This window comes from Anomaloglossus baeobatrachus, chromosome 2, assembly GCF_048569485.1.
Source record: "Anomaloglossus baeobatrachus isolate aAnoBae1 chromosome 2, aAnoBae1.hap1, whole genome shotgun sequence".
In the NCBI taxonomy this organism is placed as follows: domain Eukaryota; kingdom Metazoa; phylum Chordata; class Amphibia; order Anura; family Aromobatidae; genus Anomaloglossus; species Anomaloglossus baeobatrachus.
This window is the reverse complement of record NC_134354.1, coordinates 561,896,483-561,916,629: the sequence shown is the minus strand read 5'-3', so window position 1 is coordinate 561,916,629 and position 20,147 is coordinate 561,896,483. Positions and strand designations below refer to the sequence as shown.

Sequence of the window (20,147 nt, the reverse complement as noted above, 5' to 3'; positions counted from 1 at the left end):
CATGTCACCATGACGTACTCAGTACGTCCAAGGTCGTTAAGGGGTTAATATATACTCACACACACACACACCTGATCATAATATAAAAATCATGTTAAAAAAAAACAGCATAAACAACCATATACCAATATTGGCCAAATACACCGTGTGCAGAATTATTAGGCAAGTTGTATTTTAGAGGATTTTTTTATTATAGATCAACAACTATGTTCTCAATCAACCCAAAAGACTCAAATATCAAAGATTAATATTTTTGGAAGTTGGGGTGGGTTTTTTAGATTTGGATATCTTAGGAGAATATCTGTTTGTGCAGGTAACTTTTACTGTGCAGAATTATTAGGCAACTTAATAAAAACCAAATATATTTCCATCTCACTTGTTTATTTTCAGTAAACTAATATAATTGCACAAAATTTAGAAATAAACATTTATGACATGCAAAAATAAAACCCCAAAAAATTTGTGACCAATATAGCCACCTTTCTTTATGATGACACTCAACAGCCTACCATCCATAGATTCTGTCAGTTGCTTGATCTATTTACGATCAACATTGCGTGCAGCAGCCACCACAGCCTCCCAGACACTGTTCCGAGAGGTGTACTGTTTTACCTTCCTGTAGATCTCACATTTTATGAGGGACCACAGGTTCTCTATGGGTTTCAGATCAGGTGAACAAGGGGGCCATGTCATTATTTTATCATCTTTTAGACCTTTACTGGTCAGCTACACTGTGGAGCAGTTGGATGCATGTGATGGAGCATTGTCCTGCATGAAAATCATGTTTTTCTTGAACGATACCGACTTCTTCCTGTACCACTGCTTGAAGAAGTTGTCTTCCAGAAACTGGGAGTTGAGCTTCACTCCATCCTCAACCCGAAAAGGTCCCACAAGTTCATCTTTGATGATACCAGCACATACCAGTACCCCACCTCCTCCTTACTGGCATCTGAGTCAGAGTTGAGCTCTCTGCCCTTTACTGATCCAACCTCTGGCCCATCCATCTGGCCCATCAAGAGTCACTCATTTCATCAGTCCATAAAACCTTTGAAAATTCAGTCTTAAGATATTTCTTGGCCCAGTCTTGACATTTTATCTTATGTTTCTTGTTCAAATGTGGTTGTTTTTCAGCCTTCCTTACCTCAGCCATGTCCCTGAGTATGGCAAACCTTGTACTTTTTGATACTCCAGTAACGTTGCTGCTCTGAAATATGGCCAAACTGGTGGCAAATGGCATCTTGGCAGCTTCACGCTTGATTTTCCTCAATTCATGGGCAGTTACTTTGCGCCTGTTTTGCCCAACAAGCTTCTTGCGACACTGTTGGCTATTTGCCATGAAACGCTTGATTGTTCGGTGATCAAGCTTCAAAAGTTTGGCAATTTCAAGACTGCTGCAAACCTCTGCAAGACATCTCACAATTTTGGACTTTTCAGAGCCCGTCAAATCTCTCTTCTGACCCATTTTGCCAAAGGAAAGGAAGTTGCCTAATAATTAAGCACACCTTATATAGGGTGTTGATGTCATTACACCACAACACCCCTCCTCATTACAGAGATGTACATCACCTGATTTATTTAATTGGTAGTTGGCTTTCAAGCCTATACAACTTGGAGTAGGACAACATGTATAAAAATTATCATATAATCAAAATACTCATTTGCCTAATAATTCTGCACACAGTGTAGGGAGGAAATGTCATACAAAGCGAGGAGGAAAAATACCTAAGCAAAAAGTGATAGCAAGGGGACAAAAAAATAAAACTCAAGCAATGAGATAAAAAAAACAAAACATCACAATGACAAAAGTTGCTAGAAATGAAGTGTCTCAGTGGTAGTCACAAATAAGGCAGTATAGATCACTATATTTCTAGTCTATTTTATATATAGTGTGAGCCCAACAGTGCCCTAATAAGGTGCATATAGTGCATAAGTCACTCATAATTAGCCTAGTGGAAACACACACACACACACACACATATATATTATATATATTGTATATATACACATACACACACACGTGTCATAAATTATATATATATATATATATATATATATATATATATATATATATTATATATATATATATATATATACACACACACACACACACACACACACACACACACATATATATATATATATATATATATATATATATATATATATATATATTTTATTTTTTGATTTTTACTACAGTATATGCCATTGCTCTATTTTGCTACTATTTGATCAATTGCACATCAATATGAAAGATTTTAATTTCCTCTAGTAAAGTAGTTTGATGCTGGGACATGCATCTGTAGAGATCCTCATTCTATCCCCATTCCTTTAATTTGGATACATGTTATGCATTGGCCTTCATCTCCAGGTATCTGCACAGACCAGTCATCTTTGATCTTATCATATATTTATGTATAGAGTTGGAAGAATCAGATCCAATGCATTCTTACACTAGGGTTTTTTTTTTATTTCATGCTCATCCTGGACATACATTCTACAGTCATGCAGACAAATACAGAATTCAGAAAAGGGGGAAGCACAATACCTTTGCAGTTTTAGCTGCAGTCATGCTGTTCTGCATCTTCATTGCTTCAATTACACAGATCTCTTGTCCCTCAGAAACCTATCACAACACAAGTACAGGTATTAATGGGACGAGTGACAAATCTGTTTACAATGTACACATAAAAACATAGAAACCAAGGTATAACAGTACAGAAATAGAATGCATGTTCTGACATTATTTTAAGAATAAGGTGTCCTGTATTTTTATACATAATGGTATAAAAAGATATGTTCTGTAGATTATGTAGTAAGTAGATCTGGAAAGGACACTTATTTTTACAGTTTCAGCGTTGCACAATCACGCTAATAATAAAACAATAAGACCACTATGAACTCATGGATTTAAAAAAAAAAAAATAAAATAGGAAAGAGAAAGGATTAGAGCCAAGAAGGAGTGACACATTGTAGAGTTTATGAAAATGTCTGGGGATGGGGCTTTAATTAGCATTTCCTGGGTGTTTGTGATGGAAATGTGAGATATCATGCTGTCCTGGAAGATGGGACTTACTGAACATACGTTGGAGGTGTTGTTTGTCCACACTGCTCTGATCCAAATCTGCTACAGTCATAACCTATGATGCCCCTAACAGTAAAGATGACAGATGCTTTCAGTTTCTGATGGAAAACTAAATCCTTGCACAGAAACATGCTGTGCACCCAAGAGCTTGCAATCTATATTTTTCAACTTGAAGAATGTGGTTGTCAACAACTAAATTGGTAACAGTCTTGTCAGACATTGTAACAATTATTGTATACTTTAATGCTGACAATGTTTGTTTTTTGCTGTAGGATAAAATCAGGGGAAAATGGAAATATTCACTAGCTAACAAGATCAGGACTACAAATTGTCACATGTATGATAATTCCAACCCTAAAGTATCTAAATTAAAAAGCCATTGGTTAAAAAATAATGAAAAGAGAATAAAGTAAAATAAACCACCTGCCTTCACTTTAAGAACAGATTCATTTGAGCCATACTCTACAAAGAAACATAAATCACTGAACACAACCCAAATCGATGTGACAGACTGATTTCACTGCTACTCCTACTAAATAGTCACAAGCCCTACAAGTCTCTCTGATAAATCCAATCTGGGCTGATGTACTTCTACACTTCTTGTCTAATTGGAGTAAAGTTTGCAGTGCTCCATCCTGTATCTTTCATCCAGCTTGCAGAGTTCTTTCCTTTGACATGGAAGAGTCAGAGGTCATATTCACATCCGATTTTCAAAGTAATACTCATTAAGCTGCAGTTTGCCTTGTACCTAAATGAGTTAGCGTGAAGTAACAGTCAGTACATATACTGAGCCGTTTTTTTGCATTTTAAAGGAAGTGTGGCTGTGACACAGCATTGCCACAATCCAAAGTTTCAGACATCTCCAGCTGATGATTAATTATTGGTGGGGGGAAATAAAATCCAGTAAAGCCAGCTGCTTGCCATGGTTGGCAAAATTACTATAATGGATATAGGCTGCCAATTTTCCATTTTATTGGCAAGCCTTCCAAATGCAATTAGGGGAGTTATAAATGATATGGAAATCTATCAAGTCCCTTTCATTTTCAGAGACACTCTTCCCCGGAGGATTGTCTTCAGGCTCATCATTGACTTTGTTGTGCTAATGATGTAAACTTCTTTTTTGTATCTAATTAAAGCACCTGTCAAGTTTAGGAAAAGGTTCCCAAATACACATACAGTAAGAGTAATCATACATGACTTGAAGAACGTCTCATTGACTGTACTGTGCCCCTGTCTCTTCAGTCCATAGGCGTATCAAAGTTGTCACACAGCAAGGCTGGAATCATAAGGCACAGAATAAAAAAAGCATAGAAGGGAATGGCGGACATTTACCAAGGACTCTGTTGCTCACCCAGTGCCATTTGCTTTGGAATAAAAGCATGAAAATGAAATGCAAAGGCTAAAATTGCAGACGTGAAGGATGACTGCACAGTGCTCCATTTCTCAATTTCATCCTTCAGAGCCACAAAATGGGGTGATACAGTTACTGGATGAGATTTACAGTAACAGCTGTGGTCTTCCCACACAGGGGAGGGACTTCTAATGTGCTAAGGTCTGGCCGAAGCAGACGGAAAGCAACAAAGCATGATGCCGTTCTGTCAAGTCTGAGCAGGAATAGCTACTATATATCAACTGTCATATGCATATTCTGTACCTTCTTACTGTAAAAAAGATCAGTGATTTCCTACAGTACCATGCTACATATTTATATGAGCAAAAAACGTAAGTGACTGAAAGAAACTTACTGTAAATTTATTTCCTTCTTAATCTGTTCTACTCAAGAAGCACATAGGAACCCGTGCCAGGGGCATATGGCTCTCTACTGTGCTAAACATTCGTACTAAAGACAGGTTCATCAGTCATTAGAGTATCTGGGTAAAGAATTAGCTCCTGATGGATGGTATTTAGAGCTTACCTGCTGATAATACATTACCAAAGAAACACAAGTTTCCAAACCCACATGACATTAGAAACTGCAGACCATGAAATAAAATACTTGCAAGCACTCATCATGTACGCCAGGTTATACAATTTAATAAATAAGTGATTTAAACTCTGCCTAAAATTGGGCCCGCTGCAAGGGACCTTGGGTCAGGCCTGCACAGGCCAATTAATGCACAGCACCTGCTGTATAGAAGCAGCGCACGAAGCACTTCCGAATCATTTTAGCAATTAAAACAAAACTGTTTCCTGCCTATTTCAACAGTAACTGTTTCAATGCAAGAGCAGGCAGTTCACCATTATGAAACAAGTAGGTGAAAAAGAAGCAGTTTTCATTAAGGGGGGGGGGGGGTTGATGGTTGGGATAAAGCTGCACTATGGAATAAGACCAGCCTTTTGTTCTCCTACTCTCTGAACCTTCTGCCTAATTTGGCAGAAAAACAGAGGGCGTATGGGGCCCTTCCACAGTATCACCTTCTGCTGCACTCTGGCCCCCTAAAAAGATGGATCAATATCATCCCTGCTGATTTTCCTTCATAAGTGGAAATCCTTCAATTACAGATTTTTGGGTTGGACACAGGTGTGAGAGTTTAATATGCATCTTGGGCTCTGAATAAAAGCTCTGCGCTCTACCCGGATAACTGTCACGGTTTCACATGAGTGTTACATTAAATTTTACCTGTGTACAATCACATTTTTTTCTTTATTTAAAAACATTACATGCACTTTGTGATATTAAATTACCTGCATCCTGATTAATGCAGGAAAGAATTTTCCATCTTTTAAGCAAAAAAAACATATTAGCCGGATACATTCCAAAAAGAAGAGAAATATACTATGCACTACTGTATAAAAAAAAAAAGTTTAAAACTCACTGATGGCCCTTTTATTTCCCATTCCATCAATTTAGACAAAACTATTTTTCTCTCTCCTAGAGGTCTGACCCCAACTGCCTGTCTAGATCAAAGGATTAAAGATGAACCACTACATATAATTGGTTTGTTCAGCACAGGGTCATAGACTCGCATCATTAGGCCGCAATTCAGTCCACCATCAATGCCTCACGTAGTAAAGATGCAATTCTCTCATAATATCTTCCTTTATTTCAATGTCTGTTCAATTTCTGTGTTTTGCATTGTGCAGAGATAACCCCTATTAGTGTACAAATATGCACACCAAGGACATAAAGGAACCATACATGTTGGGTTTTCTGATTTTTCTCTTTATAGGTATGTTTCTGAGTAAAATGTAAATTGTTCTTTTATTCTATAAACTACTGACAACGTGTCTCCGAATATCCAAGCAATAAATGTTGTATTTATTTTCTGAAAGTGAGAAATGGTCAAAATAAAATAACAAATGCATTGCTTTCAGACCTCAAATAATGTGAAGAAAACAAGTCCATAATCAGTTAGAAACAAGAATACTAGTGTTTCTACTCAGGAAGAGTTCAGAAATCAATATTTTGTGGAATAACCATGATTTTTAATCACAACTTTCATGTGTCTTGACATGCTTTCTACCAGTCTTTCACACTGCTTTTGGGTGACCTTATGCCACTCCTGGTGCAAAAATGTAAGCAGTTCTTTGTTTGATAGCTTGTGACTATCCATCTTCCTCTTGATTACATTCCAGAGGTTTTCAATGGGGTTCAGGTCTGGGGATTGTACTGGACAGGCCAGGGTTTTGATGTGGTGGTCCATCAAACAAAGAACTGCTTATATTTTTGCAATAGGAGTGGCATAAGGTCACCCAAAAGCAGTGTGAAAGACTGGTGTAAAGCATGCCAAGACGCATGAAAGCTGTGATTAAAAATAATGGTTATTCCACAAAATATTGATTTCTGAACTCTTCCAGAGTTAAAACATTAGTATTGTTGTTTCTAAATGATTATGAACTTGTTTTCTTTGTATTATTTGAGCTCTGAAAACAATGCATTGTTTTATTATTTTGACCATTTCTCATTTTTAAAAAATAAATACAAAATTTATTGCTTGGAAATTTGGAGACATGTCAGTAGTTTAAAGAATAAACGAACAATTTACATTTTACTCAAAAATATACCTAAAAAGAGAAAAATAAAAAAAAATGGAAAAGCGGTCTGTTAATTTTTGCCAGAGCTGTATGTACATACATATACACACATACACGTATACATATGTATACACACATACATATACAGTAGAACCTTGGTTTAAGAGTAACTTGGTTTGAGAGCGTTTTGCAAGACAAGCAAAGCTTTTGACAAATTTGTAATTTAGTTTAAGAGCAATGCTTTGCAAAAAGAGCAAATACTCACCGTGCACACACCGTGGTTCTGTCCTTCCATCGCACTCTGACCCACAACTTTCTGTACATATGTACTGTATGCTGTACACAGTATACCATTGTACAGTACAGGATATACTATACAGCATGTCTATCAATTTGCATTTGTAGATATAGTATTGTACTGACTTTCTGCTAACCAGTGCAGCACATTGCTTATACTGTACCTCTCGCACACCAACAATTTTATTGTAAGCTTAAGTGCAGTTTAATTTGTTTTTATGTTTTTTACTGTACAGTACTTTGTATTAGTATACTGTAATAATTCTATATGAATAAAGTACATTATTTTGTATTACTGTAATAAGTTTGTATAAATACAGCAAATATTTTTGGGTTGTGGAACGAATTGTCTGTGTTTCAATTATTTCCTATGGGAAAATTCGCTTTGATATAAGATTAACTTGGTTTAAGAACACACTACCGGAACCAATTATGCTCGTAATCCAAGGTTCCACTGTATATATACAGTACAGACCAAACGTTTGGACACACCTTCTCAAAGAGTTTTTTTTTATTTTCAGGACTCTGAAAATTGCAGATTCCCATTGAAGGCATCAAAATTATGAATTAACACATGTGTAATGAAATACTTAACAAAAAAGTGTGAAACAACTGAAAATATGTCTTATTTTAGGTTTTTCAAAGCAGCCACCTTGCTTTGATTACTGCTTTGCACACTCTTGGCATTCTCTGGATGAACTTCAAGAGGTAGTCACCGGAAATGGTTTTCACTTCAGAGGTGTGCCCTGTCAGGTTTAATAAGTGGGATTTCTTGCCTTATAAATGGGGTTGGGACCATCAGTTGTGTTGTGCAGGAGTCTGGTGGATACACATCTGATAGTCCTAATGAATAGACTGTTAGAATTTGTATTATGGCAAGAAAAAAAAACAGCTAAGTAAAAATAAATGAGTGGCGATCATTACTTTAACAAATGAAGGTCAGTCAGTCCGAAAAATTGGGAAAACTTTGAAAGTGTCTTTAAGTGCAGTGGCAAAAACCATCAAACTCTACAATGAAACTGGCTCACATGAGGACCGCTCCAGGAAAAGAAGACCAAGAGTCACCTCTGCTGTGGAGGATAAGTTTATCCGAGTAACTAGCCTCAGAAATCGTAGGTTAACAACAGCAGCTCAGATTAGAGACCAGGTCAATGACACACAGAGTTCTAGCAGCAGACACATCTCTAGAACAACTGTTAAGAGGAGACTTTGTGCAGCAGGCCTTCATGGTAAAATAGCTGCTAGGAAACCACTGTTAAGGACAGGCATGAAGCAGAAGAGACTTATTTGGGCTAAAGGACACAAGGAATGGACATTAGACCAGAGGGAATCTGTGCTTTGGTCTGATGAGTCCAAATTTGAGATTTTTTGATCCAACCATCGTGTCTTTGTGAAACACAGAAAAGGTGAACGGATGGACTCTACATGTCTGGTTCCCACCGTGAAGCATGGAGGAGGTGGTGTGATGGTGTGGGGGTGCTTTGCTGGTGATACTGTTGGGGATTTATTCAAAATTGAAGGCATACTGAACCAGCATGGCTACCACAGCATCTTGCAGTGGCATGCTATTCCATCCAGTTTGCGTTTAGTTGGACCATCATTTATTTTTCAACAGGACAATGACCCCAAACACACCTCCAGGCTGTGTAAGGACTATTTGACTAAGAAGGAGAGTGATGGCGGTGCTATGCCAGATGACCTGGCCTCCACAGTCACCAGACCTGAACCCAATCGAGATGGTTTGGGGGTGTGCTAGACCACAGAGTGAAGGCAAAAGGGAAAACAAGTGCTAAGCATCTCTGGGAACTCCTTCAAGACTGTTGGAAGACCATTTCCGGTGACTACCTCTTGAAGCTCATCAAGAGAATGCCAAGAGTGTGCAAAGCAGTAATCAAAGCAAAAGGTGACTACTTTGAAGAACCTAGAATATAAGACATATTTTCAGTTGTTTCACACTTTTTTGTTAAGTATTTCATTCCACATGTGTTAATTCATAGTTTTGATGCCCTCAATGTCAATCTACAGTTTTCACAGTCATGAAAATAAAGGAAACTCTTTGAATGAGAAGGTGTGTCCAAACTTTGTATATACACACATATACATATATACACATACATATACACACGTATACACATACACACACACACACATATATATACACACACACACACACAAATACATCTATACACATATATATATATATACACACACACATATATATATATATATGTATGTGTATATATATGTATGTGTATATATATATATATATATATATATATATATATATATATATATATATATATATATATATATATACTAGCTGTACTACCCGGCTTCGCCCGGGTTAATAACTGTTGTTAACAAATTAGAATGTATTAAAAATGTATTCTGCACACAAAAACCAGAAAACAAATAGATAGAAATGTAATTAGTAAAAGGCAAAAACTAAGCTAATAGAAGCGTTTCACAACATATATTTCAACACCCCAGATATTCCACAGAAATTTAACTAAATTGGCCAAGTAATGTGCTCCGTCTGTCTCTTTCCCCGTCTGTCTCTTTCCCCGTCTGTCTCTATCTCTCTGTTTCTTTCCTTATCTGTCTCTTTCTCAGGTCTGTCTCTTTCCCAGTCTGTCTCCCTGTCTCTTTGTCTGTGTCTTTCCCTGTCTGTCTCTTTCCCTGTCTGCCTGTCTCTGTCTGTCTCTTTACTTGTCAGTCTATTTCTCTGTCTCTTTGCCCCGTCTGTCTCTATCAAGGTCTGTGTCTTTCCCCATCTATCTTTGTCTGTCTCTCTGGCTGTCTCCTCCTTCCCTGTCTGCCTGTCTCTGTCCCTGTCTGCTTGGCTGTCTGTCTCTTTCCCCATTTGTCTCTTTCCCCATCAGTCTCTTTCCAGGTCAGTCTCTTTCCAGGTCAGTCTCTTTCCAGGTCAGTCTCTTTTCAGGTCAGTCTCTTTTCAGGTCAGTCTCTTTTCAGGTCAGTCTCTTTTCAGGTCAGTCTCTTTTCAGGTCAGTCTCTTTTCAGGTCAGTCTCTTTCCAGGTCAGTCTTTTTCCAGGTCAGTAGAGATGGGGAGACAGAAAGCGCAAATAGGGTCTTACCCGATATAACTTGAATGATAAGGAGAAAAAATATACACTCACCTGATATGGTTGTGCAAGTCACAACTCCTTAGATCGCTTATGAGTGTCAGCAAGGTTAAAAGCAGCGGCCCCGAAAAATAGAAGTATATGGAAAAGGGGGGGGGAAACGGGTTTAAACCGCGCTAAAAACCACAATGCAGGATTAATGAAGAAGTTTCTTTTTTATTGCAGCATTCCAACGCGTTTCGGAGACAAGGACCGTCTCCTTCCTCAGGGAAAAAAAGAATCATATACATGTCTACAGCCTGCTGCTTTATAATAGAATACAAGCTGCCACGTTAACAGACATGACGTCATCCACCCACTTAATTGCAGGGCAATGACTCATGGACACGTGGAGAAGATGCAGAGAAAAAAAGAAAAAAGAAAAGAAAAAAGGAATCACATTTTGGTATATTAAACATCGCAAAAATACAAATAAAAATTATTAAAAAACTTTTTGTGGTTCATTTATCAACATATATAAAATTGCAGACATGATTTGGATAAAAAGAAAAAAAGGGGGAAGAAAGGAGATTGAAAGGTAGAACCTGTGGGCAGATACTGATATGCGGAGGAATTAACCACCACACTATTGCTCCAAAGCATCTGATAGGCTTAGTAGAGATGGGGATGGGATATTAACCAATAACTTGGACTTTTAAAACAGTTTTACAAAACTTCCCTAAACATTCATTAGAAATATATTAAAAAAAAAAAATTTTTTTAAAAGTGAGAAAATCAACGTAGTAAGTGCAAGTGTTTATTTTTTATAAAAAACTATTTGAAGCATTAAACTTGTCGAGTTGAAAGAATATTATTACATAAGTGCAAGGATAAGTGTTTGATCTGACAGGAATCAGACAGGGCTAGTGTAAGAGAAATATACAAGATCGCACATAAGGGAGCAAGTGCCAGGACTATCGGGGTGAAACGGGTTCAGACCGTGGGAAAAAGAAGGACTGCGCAGGCGTGCAGGTCTGACATCACCTCAACTAGGGTAACAATAGGTCAGACGACTACTGTCGTCTGACCTATTGTTACCCTAGTTGAGGTGATGTCAGACCTGCACGCCTGCGCAGTCCTTCTTTTTCCCACGGTCTGAACCCGTTTCACCCCGATAGTCCTGGCACTTGCTCCCTTATGTGCGATCTTGTATATTTCTCTTACACTAGCCCTGTCTGATTCCTGTCAGATCAAACACTTATCCTTGCACTTATGTAATAATATTCTTTCAACTCGACAAGTTTAATGCTTCAAATAGTTTTTTATAAAAAATAAACACTTGCACTTACTACGTTGATTTTCTCACTTTTAAAAAATTTTTTTTTTTTTTTAATATATTTCTAATGAATGTTTAGGGAAGTTTTGTAAAACTGTTTTAAAAGTCCAAGTTATTGGTTAATATCCCATCCCCATCTCTACTAAGCCTATCAGATGCTTTGGAGCAATAGTGTGGTGGTTAATTCCTCCGCATATCAGTATCTGCCCACAGGTTCTACCTTTCAATCTCCTTTCTTCCCCCTTTTTTTCTTTTTATCCAAATCATGTCTGCAATTTTATATATGTTGATAAATGAACCACAAAAAGTTTTTTAATAATTTTTATTTGTATTTTTGCGATGTTTAATATACCAAAATGTGATTCCTTTTTTCTTTTCTTTTTTCTTTTTTTCTCTGCATCTTCTCCACGTGTCCATGAGTCATTGCCCTGCAATTAAGTGGGTGGATGACGTCATGTCTGTTAACGTGGCAGCTTGTATTCTATTATAAAGCAGCAGGCTGTAGACATGTATATGATTCTTTTTTTCCCTGAGGAAGGAGACGGTCCTTGTCTCCGAAACGCGTTGGAATGCTGCAATAAAAAAGAAACTTCTTCATTAATCCTGCATTGTGGTTTTTAGCGCGGTTTAAACCCGTTTCCCCCCCCCCTTTTCCATATTTTTCCAGGTCAGGTCAGTCTCTTTCCAGGTCTTTCCCAGTTTGTCGCTGTCTGTCTCTTTCACCGTCTGTCTCTGTCTGTCTCTTTCACCGTGTGTCTCTGTCTGTCTCTTTCACCGTTTGTCTCTGTCTGTCTCTTTCCCTGTCTGTCTGTCTCTGTCTGTCTCTCTCTGTCTCCCCACCGACATCTTATTACCTCACATATAAGCTTCTTATACTATGAATGTCTTTTGTTCCTATAGCAACCAATCACAGCTCCTACTAATAACCTGTAGTTCCAGGCTCCATTTACTTTAATGGAGGCATGTTGTTTGGAGAGTAACTGTAAAGCGCGGGGTTACATTTTCCTGTCAAAACATAGTCTACGATGTTCCCCGATTCACATGAGGTGTCTGTGCAAAATTTCGTGATTGTAAATGCGATGGTGCGGATACACTTTTCGTTTCACTTTTTCCCCATTATGTAGATAGGGAAAAAATTGATTGGTAAATTGGAACACGCGGGGTTAAAATTTCGCCTCACAACATAGCCTATGACGCTCTCGGGGTCCAGACGTGCGAGTGTGCAAAATTTTGTGGCTGTAGCTGCGACGGTGCAGATGCCAATCCCGGACATACATACATTCACACATTCAGCTTTATATATTAGATATACACTGTATATATGTATACATACATACACACATCATTTGTACATATTTTTATATGTAATATATTCTATATCAATATTGTATTGAAATAAAATGCTAGTTACACAGCAAATTCTACATGTAATGAAGTATGGCATGCATAAAGATTAATTGTACAGAACTTCATGTATGTCAGTATGTTGTTACAGTGGTCATTAATGAATATCATACATGATTTCTTTTGTGGTTGCTTGATGTCTGCACAGTATCTTATCCTTTTTGGCTGTATCCCACATAATTCTAGTTCAACTGTTTTCTTTCCAAGCTATCACCATGCTTGTAAGATTATTTTGTGCTAGATCTAGAATTGAGAAGATCTCCTGCAAGGCCTCCTATCTGCATCCACCTGCTCAGGCTTTTCTGAATTATAGACTGTTGCCTAGGAACAAGCAGTCACAACTGACCAGAGAAGAATCTGCTATGCCTTTATATTGAAAGTACAATCACAACTTCTTCATACGATGCAGGGCACATTACAAGTGAGAATATGAAGACGTAGCGTCTGTAAATACTACATCAAAGGAGGGTTCTTTCCTCCATCTTACAAATGCTTCGAGGTTCTACAACTGGGAACGCTTGTCAAGTGCTAAACTGCACAAATCTTTAAATAATTGGATGTCAATGTCTGCTGAACGCAGGTCGTTTGTGTCCCATCTAAACATGTTGCTGCGTCTTATTCTCTAGCTTAGAAGGAGTAGGTGGGAGGACAAGATTTGTCATGACATTCGATTGAGAAGGCTGCTAACAGGATTAGAAAGCAGCTGTCACTTTGTGTTACTTAGAGTCAAGGCCAAACATACAAATTTATAAGATGAAAACTTAGAGGGAAAAGCGGAAGATGACTGTAGGAACAGGAGGAATATGTTGCACTTTGAGCAGGATTATGGAGAAGATGTAATACATTTTACCTATATGCTGCATTAACTGTGCAGCATGACCTCATAAACTGAGTAAAAACTAGTTATTCAGTGCAATCACTAATGATCATTGTCCCACATTTTTCCTTGTAAATAGAAAAAAATTATTTGTACTCAATTTCTTAGTTAGAAATGAAAGAATGCCACAAATATAGACTGACAATTGTAGAACTCATTGAGCTCACATTTGTAAATCACAAGTCTTAGAGAATAATGGCTTCTATCCTGGAGCTCCTGGATCTGGGTCTAGCGCTTTATTATTGAGCCAGCTTCTCCACCTGTATTTTTTTTATTACTGCCTTTATAATGGTGTCCATAAGGGCAGCATAATAGAAGTCCAGATTCAAGGGGCAAGCATTTAATGATTGTAGGAAAGTACAGTAAACTTTAAACTAATTCACTTAATATTTCTGCTGCTTACTATCTGGATCCTACAAATTAATGTCGGAGCACAGCCCCCATTAAAAAGGCAGAAAGAAAAATGTACAAACTCCGTATTCTTATTTTTGCCTACTTCATTTGTTCTATTGGACTAGTGATAAGCGTGCACTACCATTCTCGAGTGCTCAGTACTCGTAACGAGCAATCAGACGCTCGGACGGGCTCAACTCGTGTTCAGAGTATAATGAAAGTCAATAGGAAACTCAAGCATTTTTCTGAAAGATCTTCCGGAAAAATGCTCGAGTTCCTCATTGTCTTCCATTATACTTGGTACACAAGTCAAGCCCATCCAAGTATTCAACTGCTCGTTACGAGTGCTAAGCACCCGAGAATGGTAGAACTCATTCATCACTAATTATTACCCAACCAGCAAAATATATCAATTTTTTGTGCCATTTGACAAATTATAATATGCAGTGACTCAGTGGTTACCACTGTAGCTTTGCAATGTTGGGGTCCTGGATTCAAATCACACCATGGACAACATCTGCAAGGAGTTTGTAAGTTCTCCCAATGGTTGCGTGGATTTCTTCCCCACTTCAAAGACATACTAAAAGGGATCTTAGAGTGTGAGCCCCAAAGGGGATAGTGATGATCTTAGTAAAGTGCTGTTGAATTAATGGCGCTACATCAGTAAGCATAATAAATAAATGCTTCCATTACAAATGCAGCAATATAAATGTTCTTTAAAGAGTAACTGTTGTTTTCATTTTTATGTCATAATTCAGTAGTGCATGTGAAAACAAGAAACTTTGTAATATATCTTATCAGAGAAATCTGCTTCTTACTTTATCAGAACTGATCACTTTTTCAAAATTTTCAATTCCTGGGTAAAATCTATATTTGGTGAAGACATTTCTTCTAAATAGAATCTGGGTAATGTAGAAATCTGCCTTCATTGAATAAAGATTTTACCTTTGAATTATGAAATTTGAAAATGAGCGATTAGGTTTGGTGGAGAAAGCAGCACAATTCTATAATAAACAAATTGTCAAAAATTGCTTATTTTTACACTGTTGATTTTTGAAAAAATAAACCAATAGTTACTCTTTAACACCAGAGTCCACAATGAGATTAGCAAAGCTTCACTGCATTCAAATTCTTTTTCTGCTGACTCAGCAGTCGGCATTCTGCTAAACCAGCTCGGACAGACTTCTTGCTAAGAATATGGGGTTGTTAAACAGCACCTCCCTGGGTTTGTCAGAGAATACTATTCAACACAAGAATGTGAAAGAGAGGAAAAGAGGACAGGAGTTTGGCTGTACTGAGACCTTGGTTTTGTTGTATAATGGGGGTTTTTCCAACAAATCACATTGATCATATTATTTGCAGCCATGAGAAAGACACTTCATTGGCCAAATTGTTGTCTGTCTCTGCTTACTGTATGTATTTTATTTGGAATGGAAAAAAGGGCAGTACTTTATTGCAAGTTTTAATTTGGTTGAGTGTCAATTTTTGGGGGGAAATCTGCTGTCCATAGGATGAGAGATAACTTATAGATCACTGGGAATTTGACTGCTAGGACTCCCAGCTATCCCAAGACCAAGGTATGGACTTTATGAGCCAAAATCTGTAGAGTCTACTCTTGAATGGAAATGAGCATGCTCCATCTACCCCATTCTTTGATTATGGGACTGTTGGAGAAAGCAGAGTACAGGTCCTAAATTATATTTGAACACGAAGCCTGAAAGATATGGAGCGGAAGCTCCTGATGACAGTTTATGGTGGGAAACCAGCCACAAGCAACAGTTGGTTGTTAGGTATTTTCTAAATACTATATACAAAAAAAATGATCTCAACCCATGGAATATGTAAGATATCAGTTAGCTCATGTTCAGAGATATTCATATTTTCATGAAGGATAAAAAGCTATGACTTGGCTAGAACTTTGGTTACTAGACTTAATATGCTGGATACAGATATTAGGGAGATAAAAGAGCAGAAGAAAACTACAGACCAGACCTAGGTCTAAAGAAAAGCTTACAAAGGCTAGTGTCTGTAGGAAATATAATTTGTGTTCTTGTTTGGTATATTAGTCGTCAAGCAATATTAATACTCTAATCACATTTAGTGTAAGTAGCTAATCTTATACCTATTAAAAAGTGCATACTTTTTTTTCTATGGCAACCACTAAAGGGGTATTCCCATCTGCAAGATTCTATCCCAATATGTAGTAGGGGTAATAAGAAGAATATTAGCAAATAACTCCAATTAGAAATGTAGTATAGTTTTTCTGATAAGCTTGTCACTTAACTCATGTGCAGGGCAGTACGGTAGCTTAGGTATCCATTGTTACGACCACTAGCAACTAACTGTGCCTATATGCCTGACCGTAACCTTGGATACCTAAGCTACTGTAATGCCCTGCACATAAGGTAAGCAGCATAGCTAATCAGGAGAACTATACTCCATTTAAAATTGGAGGTATTTGCTAATAATGCTATTATTACACCTACTACATATTGGGATATGATTTTGGAGATGGGAATACCCCTTTAAGTCCAGCCTTGCTGTAATCTCCAACTAAACGCAACATAGAATGCAATTAATAATTGTCTAATAACAGAGCTGTCAGCTAGAGTTCTTCCAAACTTGGCACCACAATGTACCTTTCATTTATATGCACATTAGTATGGAATGCAGAGCTTACGACTTATGGCATTGAAAAAGTGACTTCCAATACTGGATGGCTATAACATAAAATTTTAAACTTCAGGACATCTCTTGGTACTTAAAAAGTTAAATGCCAACTTAAGTGGTTCTGTACATTTCTAACTGTCGTAATTAGTTACGGTATGTTAGAATAGTCAATCTTCATCCTAGGTCTCTGAAGTAACTGTGTCTTAAGGCCCTGTCACACACAGAGATAAATCTGCGGCAGATCTGTGGTTGAAGTGAAATTGTGGACAATCAGTGCCAGGTTTGTGGCTGTGTACAAATGGAACATTATGTCCATGATTTCACTGCAACCACAGATCTGCCAAAGATTTATCTGTGTGTGTGACGGGGCCTTTAGTCTCTGTTTATTGCTGCTGTTATTACAGGAGCTATGACTAATATGATGTTAACAATTTTCCCTTTATTTTATTTTTTAATAGGATAGCAGACTTCGGTATTATGTTCATCGAGGTGAAAATGCAAACGAGACAGATTGACCCAAAATACAATGTGAACTAAAGGCTGCTTTACATGTGTCGATTTCTCGTGCGATCGCACCCGCCCCCATCGTTTGTGCGGCACGGACAACTTCTTGCCCGTATCGCACAATGTTGTAATCCCCCGTCACACGTACTTACCTTCCAAACGACCTCACTGTGGGCGGCGAACATCCACTTCCTGAAGGGGGAGGGACGTTCGGTGTCACAGCGGCCGGCCAATAGAAGCGGAGGGGCAGAGATGAGTGGGACGTAAACATCCCGCCCACCTCCTTCCTTCAGCATTGCCGGCAGGACGCAGGTGAGCTGCAGTTTATTGTTCCCGGGGTGTCACACGGAGCGATGTGTGCTGCCTCGGGAACAATGAACAGGACGTTCGATTTTTTGAAAATGAGCGACGTGTCAACGATGAACGAGAAGGTGAGTATTTCTGCTCGCTCATAGCTGTCACACGCTACGATATCACTAACGATGCCGGATGTGCGTCACTTACGACGTGACTCCGCCGACATTTCATTAGATATATCGTAGCGTGTAAAGCCCGCTTAAGCCTTAGTTAATCTGTCTTGTTAAAGTTAAAAACTAGTTACACAGAGGAAAAAAGTGTCAAAAGAATTGGGGAAATGAAACAGAAATGAATATAGAAGTCTGAGAAATTATTAAATCAGACAAATGAGATTTCCGATACAGTACAATGATGTGCACCAAACATAGAATACTATCTCTGAGTTTATTCTTATAAAGCCTGGACTGCCACAGTAAAGAGGCTTTAATATATGGATCCTTTATATCTAAAGTCTTCAAGAAAAAAAGAAAAACATTAATGCAATTTTTACAGTTTTTTTCTTAATTACATGTAGTACTCCAGTGCTACTAATTGGGTTTATAATGGTACATAGGTTCAGCTTTGGTACGGTATGTTATTCATTTATTGAATTAAGTCTACTCCTTTACAGTATGATGGTCATTACAATACGAAAAGTATGCATTATTAAATTATGGATGATGAGGATATGTTGTTTACAATTTAATACCCTTAACTAAAAAATAATGTCCCCCAACGTAGTTGGTAGACCCCTGCTTTCGCTGAGATGCAGTAAAGACCCTTGACCTGGCTGCTTTACTGAATATAAAAAATACCCATGCAAAATGCTTCATGCCACATCTTCCTAGAAACAAGAGGGTACAAACAACAGAAGATTTTGAAAACCTCGCACTGCAACTTTCTTACAATGATAAAAAATGCTTTGAATTGCTTTAGTAGGAAAATAGTACAAAGGTCTAACATGTATGTTTTTCATTCATAGTAACCATACATACACAAACATACATATATCCTTCATTCCCAATCCAACGATTGGATGCACTGTGCTCCTTCATTAAATCGATATTAAAGACCATGAACGACTTGGAGTCCACTGCCTTGAATATAACAACAATTCAAAAGCGCTCTGTTCTTCTGCACTCAGGCATGCTGACTGTTTGAATCTCCCACTGTCTATAAGCAGAAGAAATGGGTTTTACACAATGTAAGATAAGGTGAATCAATTTTTTACAGTCTGCTTTCTAGTCCCTTCACAGGAAGTATACAGAAGCAAAGTATTTAAATGTAACTTTGGGGTTTTGATTCAGCAATGAACAATATATTTTTGGCCAAAACCCCCCTCAAAATTTTAAACTGTATGCCAGGACATGAAATGCAAATTCTGTGAAATTAAGAGGATCCCGCATGAATGGATAAACTGAATATCATTGTGAAGGTAAAAGACTGACGAACATGGCTCCCTCAGGAAACATTCCTATTAAACTCTATTTCCTGATCCAAATGATATAATAAATGTGGTAAGATTCTTATAATTTCATTTAAAGAATATTCATGGCCAATTACAGAATCAAAGGAAGCCATAGAGAAGTGGTATTGTACCTCTTTGATGGCTATGCATGGTGCAGTATCTTAACCAAAGGTTCCATGTCTCCAAATTGTAGCAAAATACAAAATGTCTACAGTAGAAGAGATAATTTATCTTTTCACATATTTACAATGTGGTGAAATAATAAATATCACTTCATTAAAAATATATGCATTTAGATTTTTTGTTTTTACATAATTTTAAATATCTGAATGTTTCCATGTTGGGGTAAAATATATGATTGAATAAAAGTAAATTTCAGTTTCACAATTGTTCAAAATTATTGGTAGACTTGACAACCTATAATTTATTAATAAATTGCATGTGCACACTGAAATGGAACTTTCTTAGACTGAATTGACTTTAGTATACTTGAACTGTTAACTTCTCCTGGTGATATTATATCTGTGACCTAGAATACAAAACAGTGAGACAATACAAAAGTGCAGATGTAAGAGGCCCACCTAGGCTGCTGTGAAAATTCTGAGCATTTCATATCCTTTGGTTCCTTACCCTTTTAGGAAAGCTTTGTGTCTTTTCTGAGCATATCTGAATTCTCTCACTGTAAATAGCATGAATTCATCACCCTTCCCTTGAAGTACTTCCTTACATTTCCCGAGAGCCT

At 37.5% G+C, this 20,147-nt stretch overlaps 1 protein-coding gene across 1 annotated transcript in view; it reads right to left on the bottom strand.

Annotated features, from left to right (window-relative positions):
* The window catches only part of PCCA (propionyl-CoA carboxylase subunit alpha), a 926,251-nt gene that overhangs the window by 52,460 nt on the left and 853,644 nt on the right, over window positions 1-20,147 (bottom strand). Inside the window, exon 23 of the mRNA XM_075336705.1 lies at window positions 2,546-2,623. Within this exon, the coding sequence (XP_075192820.1) occupies window positions 2,546-2,623 (78 nt within the window). The remainder of the gene's footprint in view (window positions 1-2,545; window positions 2,624-20,147) is intronic.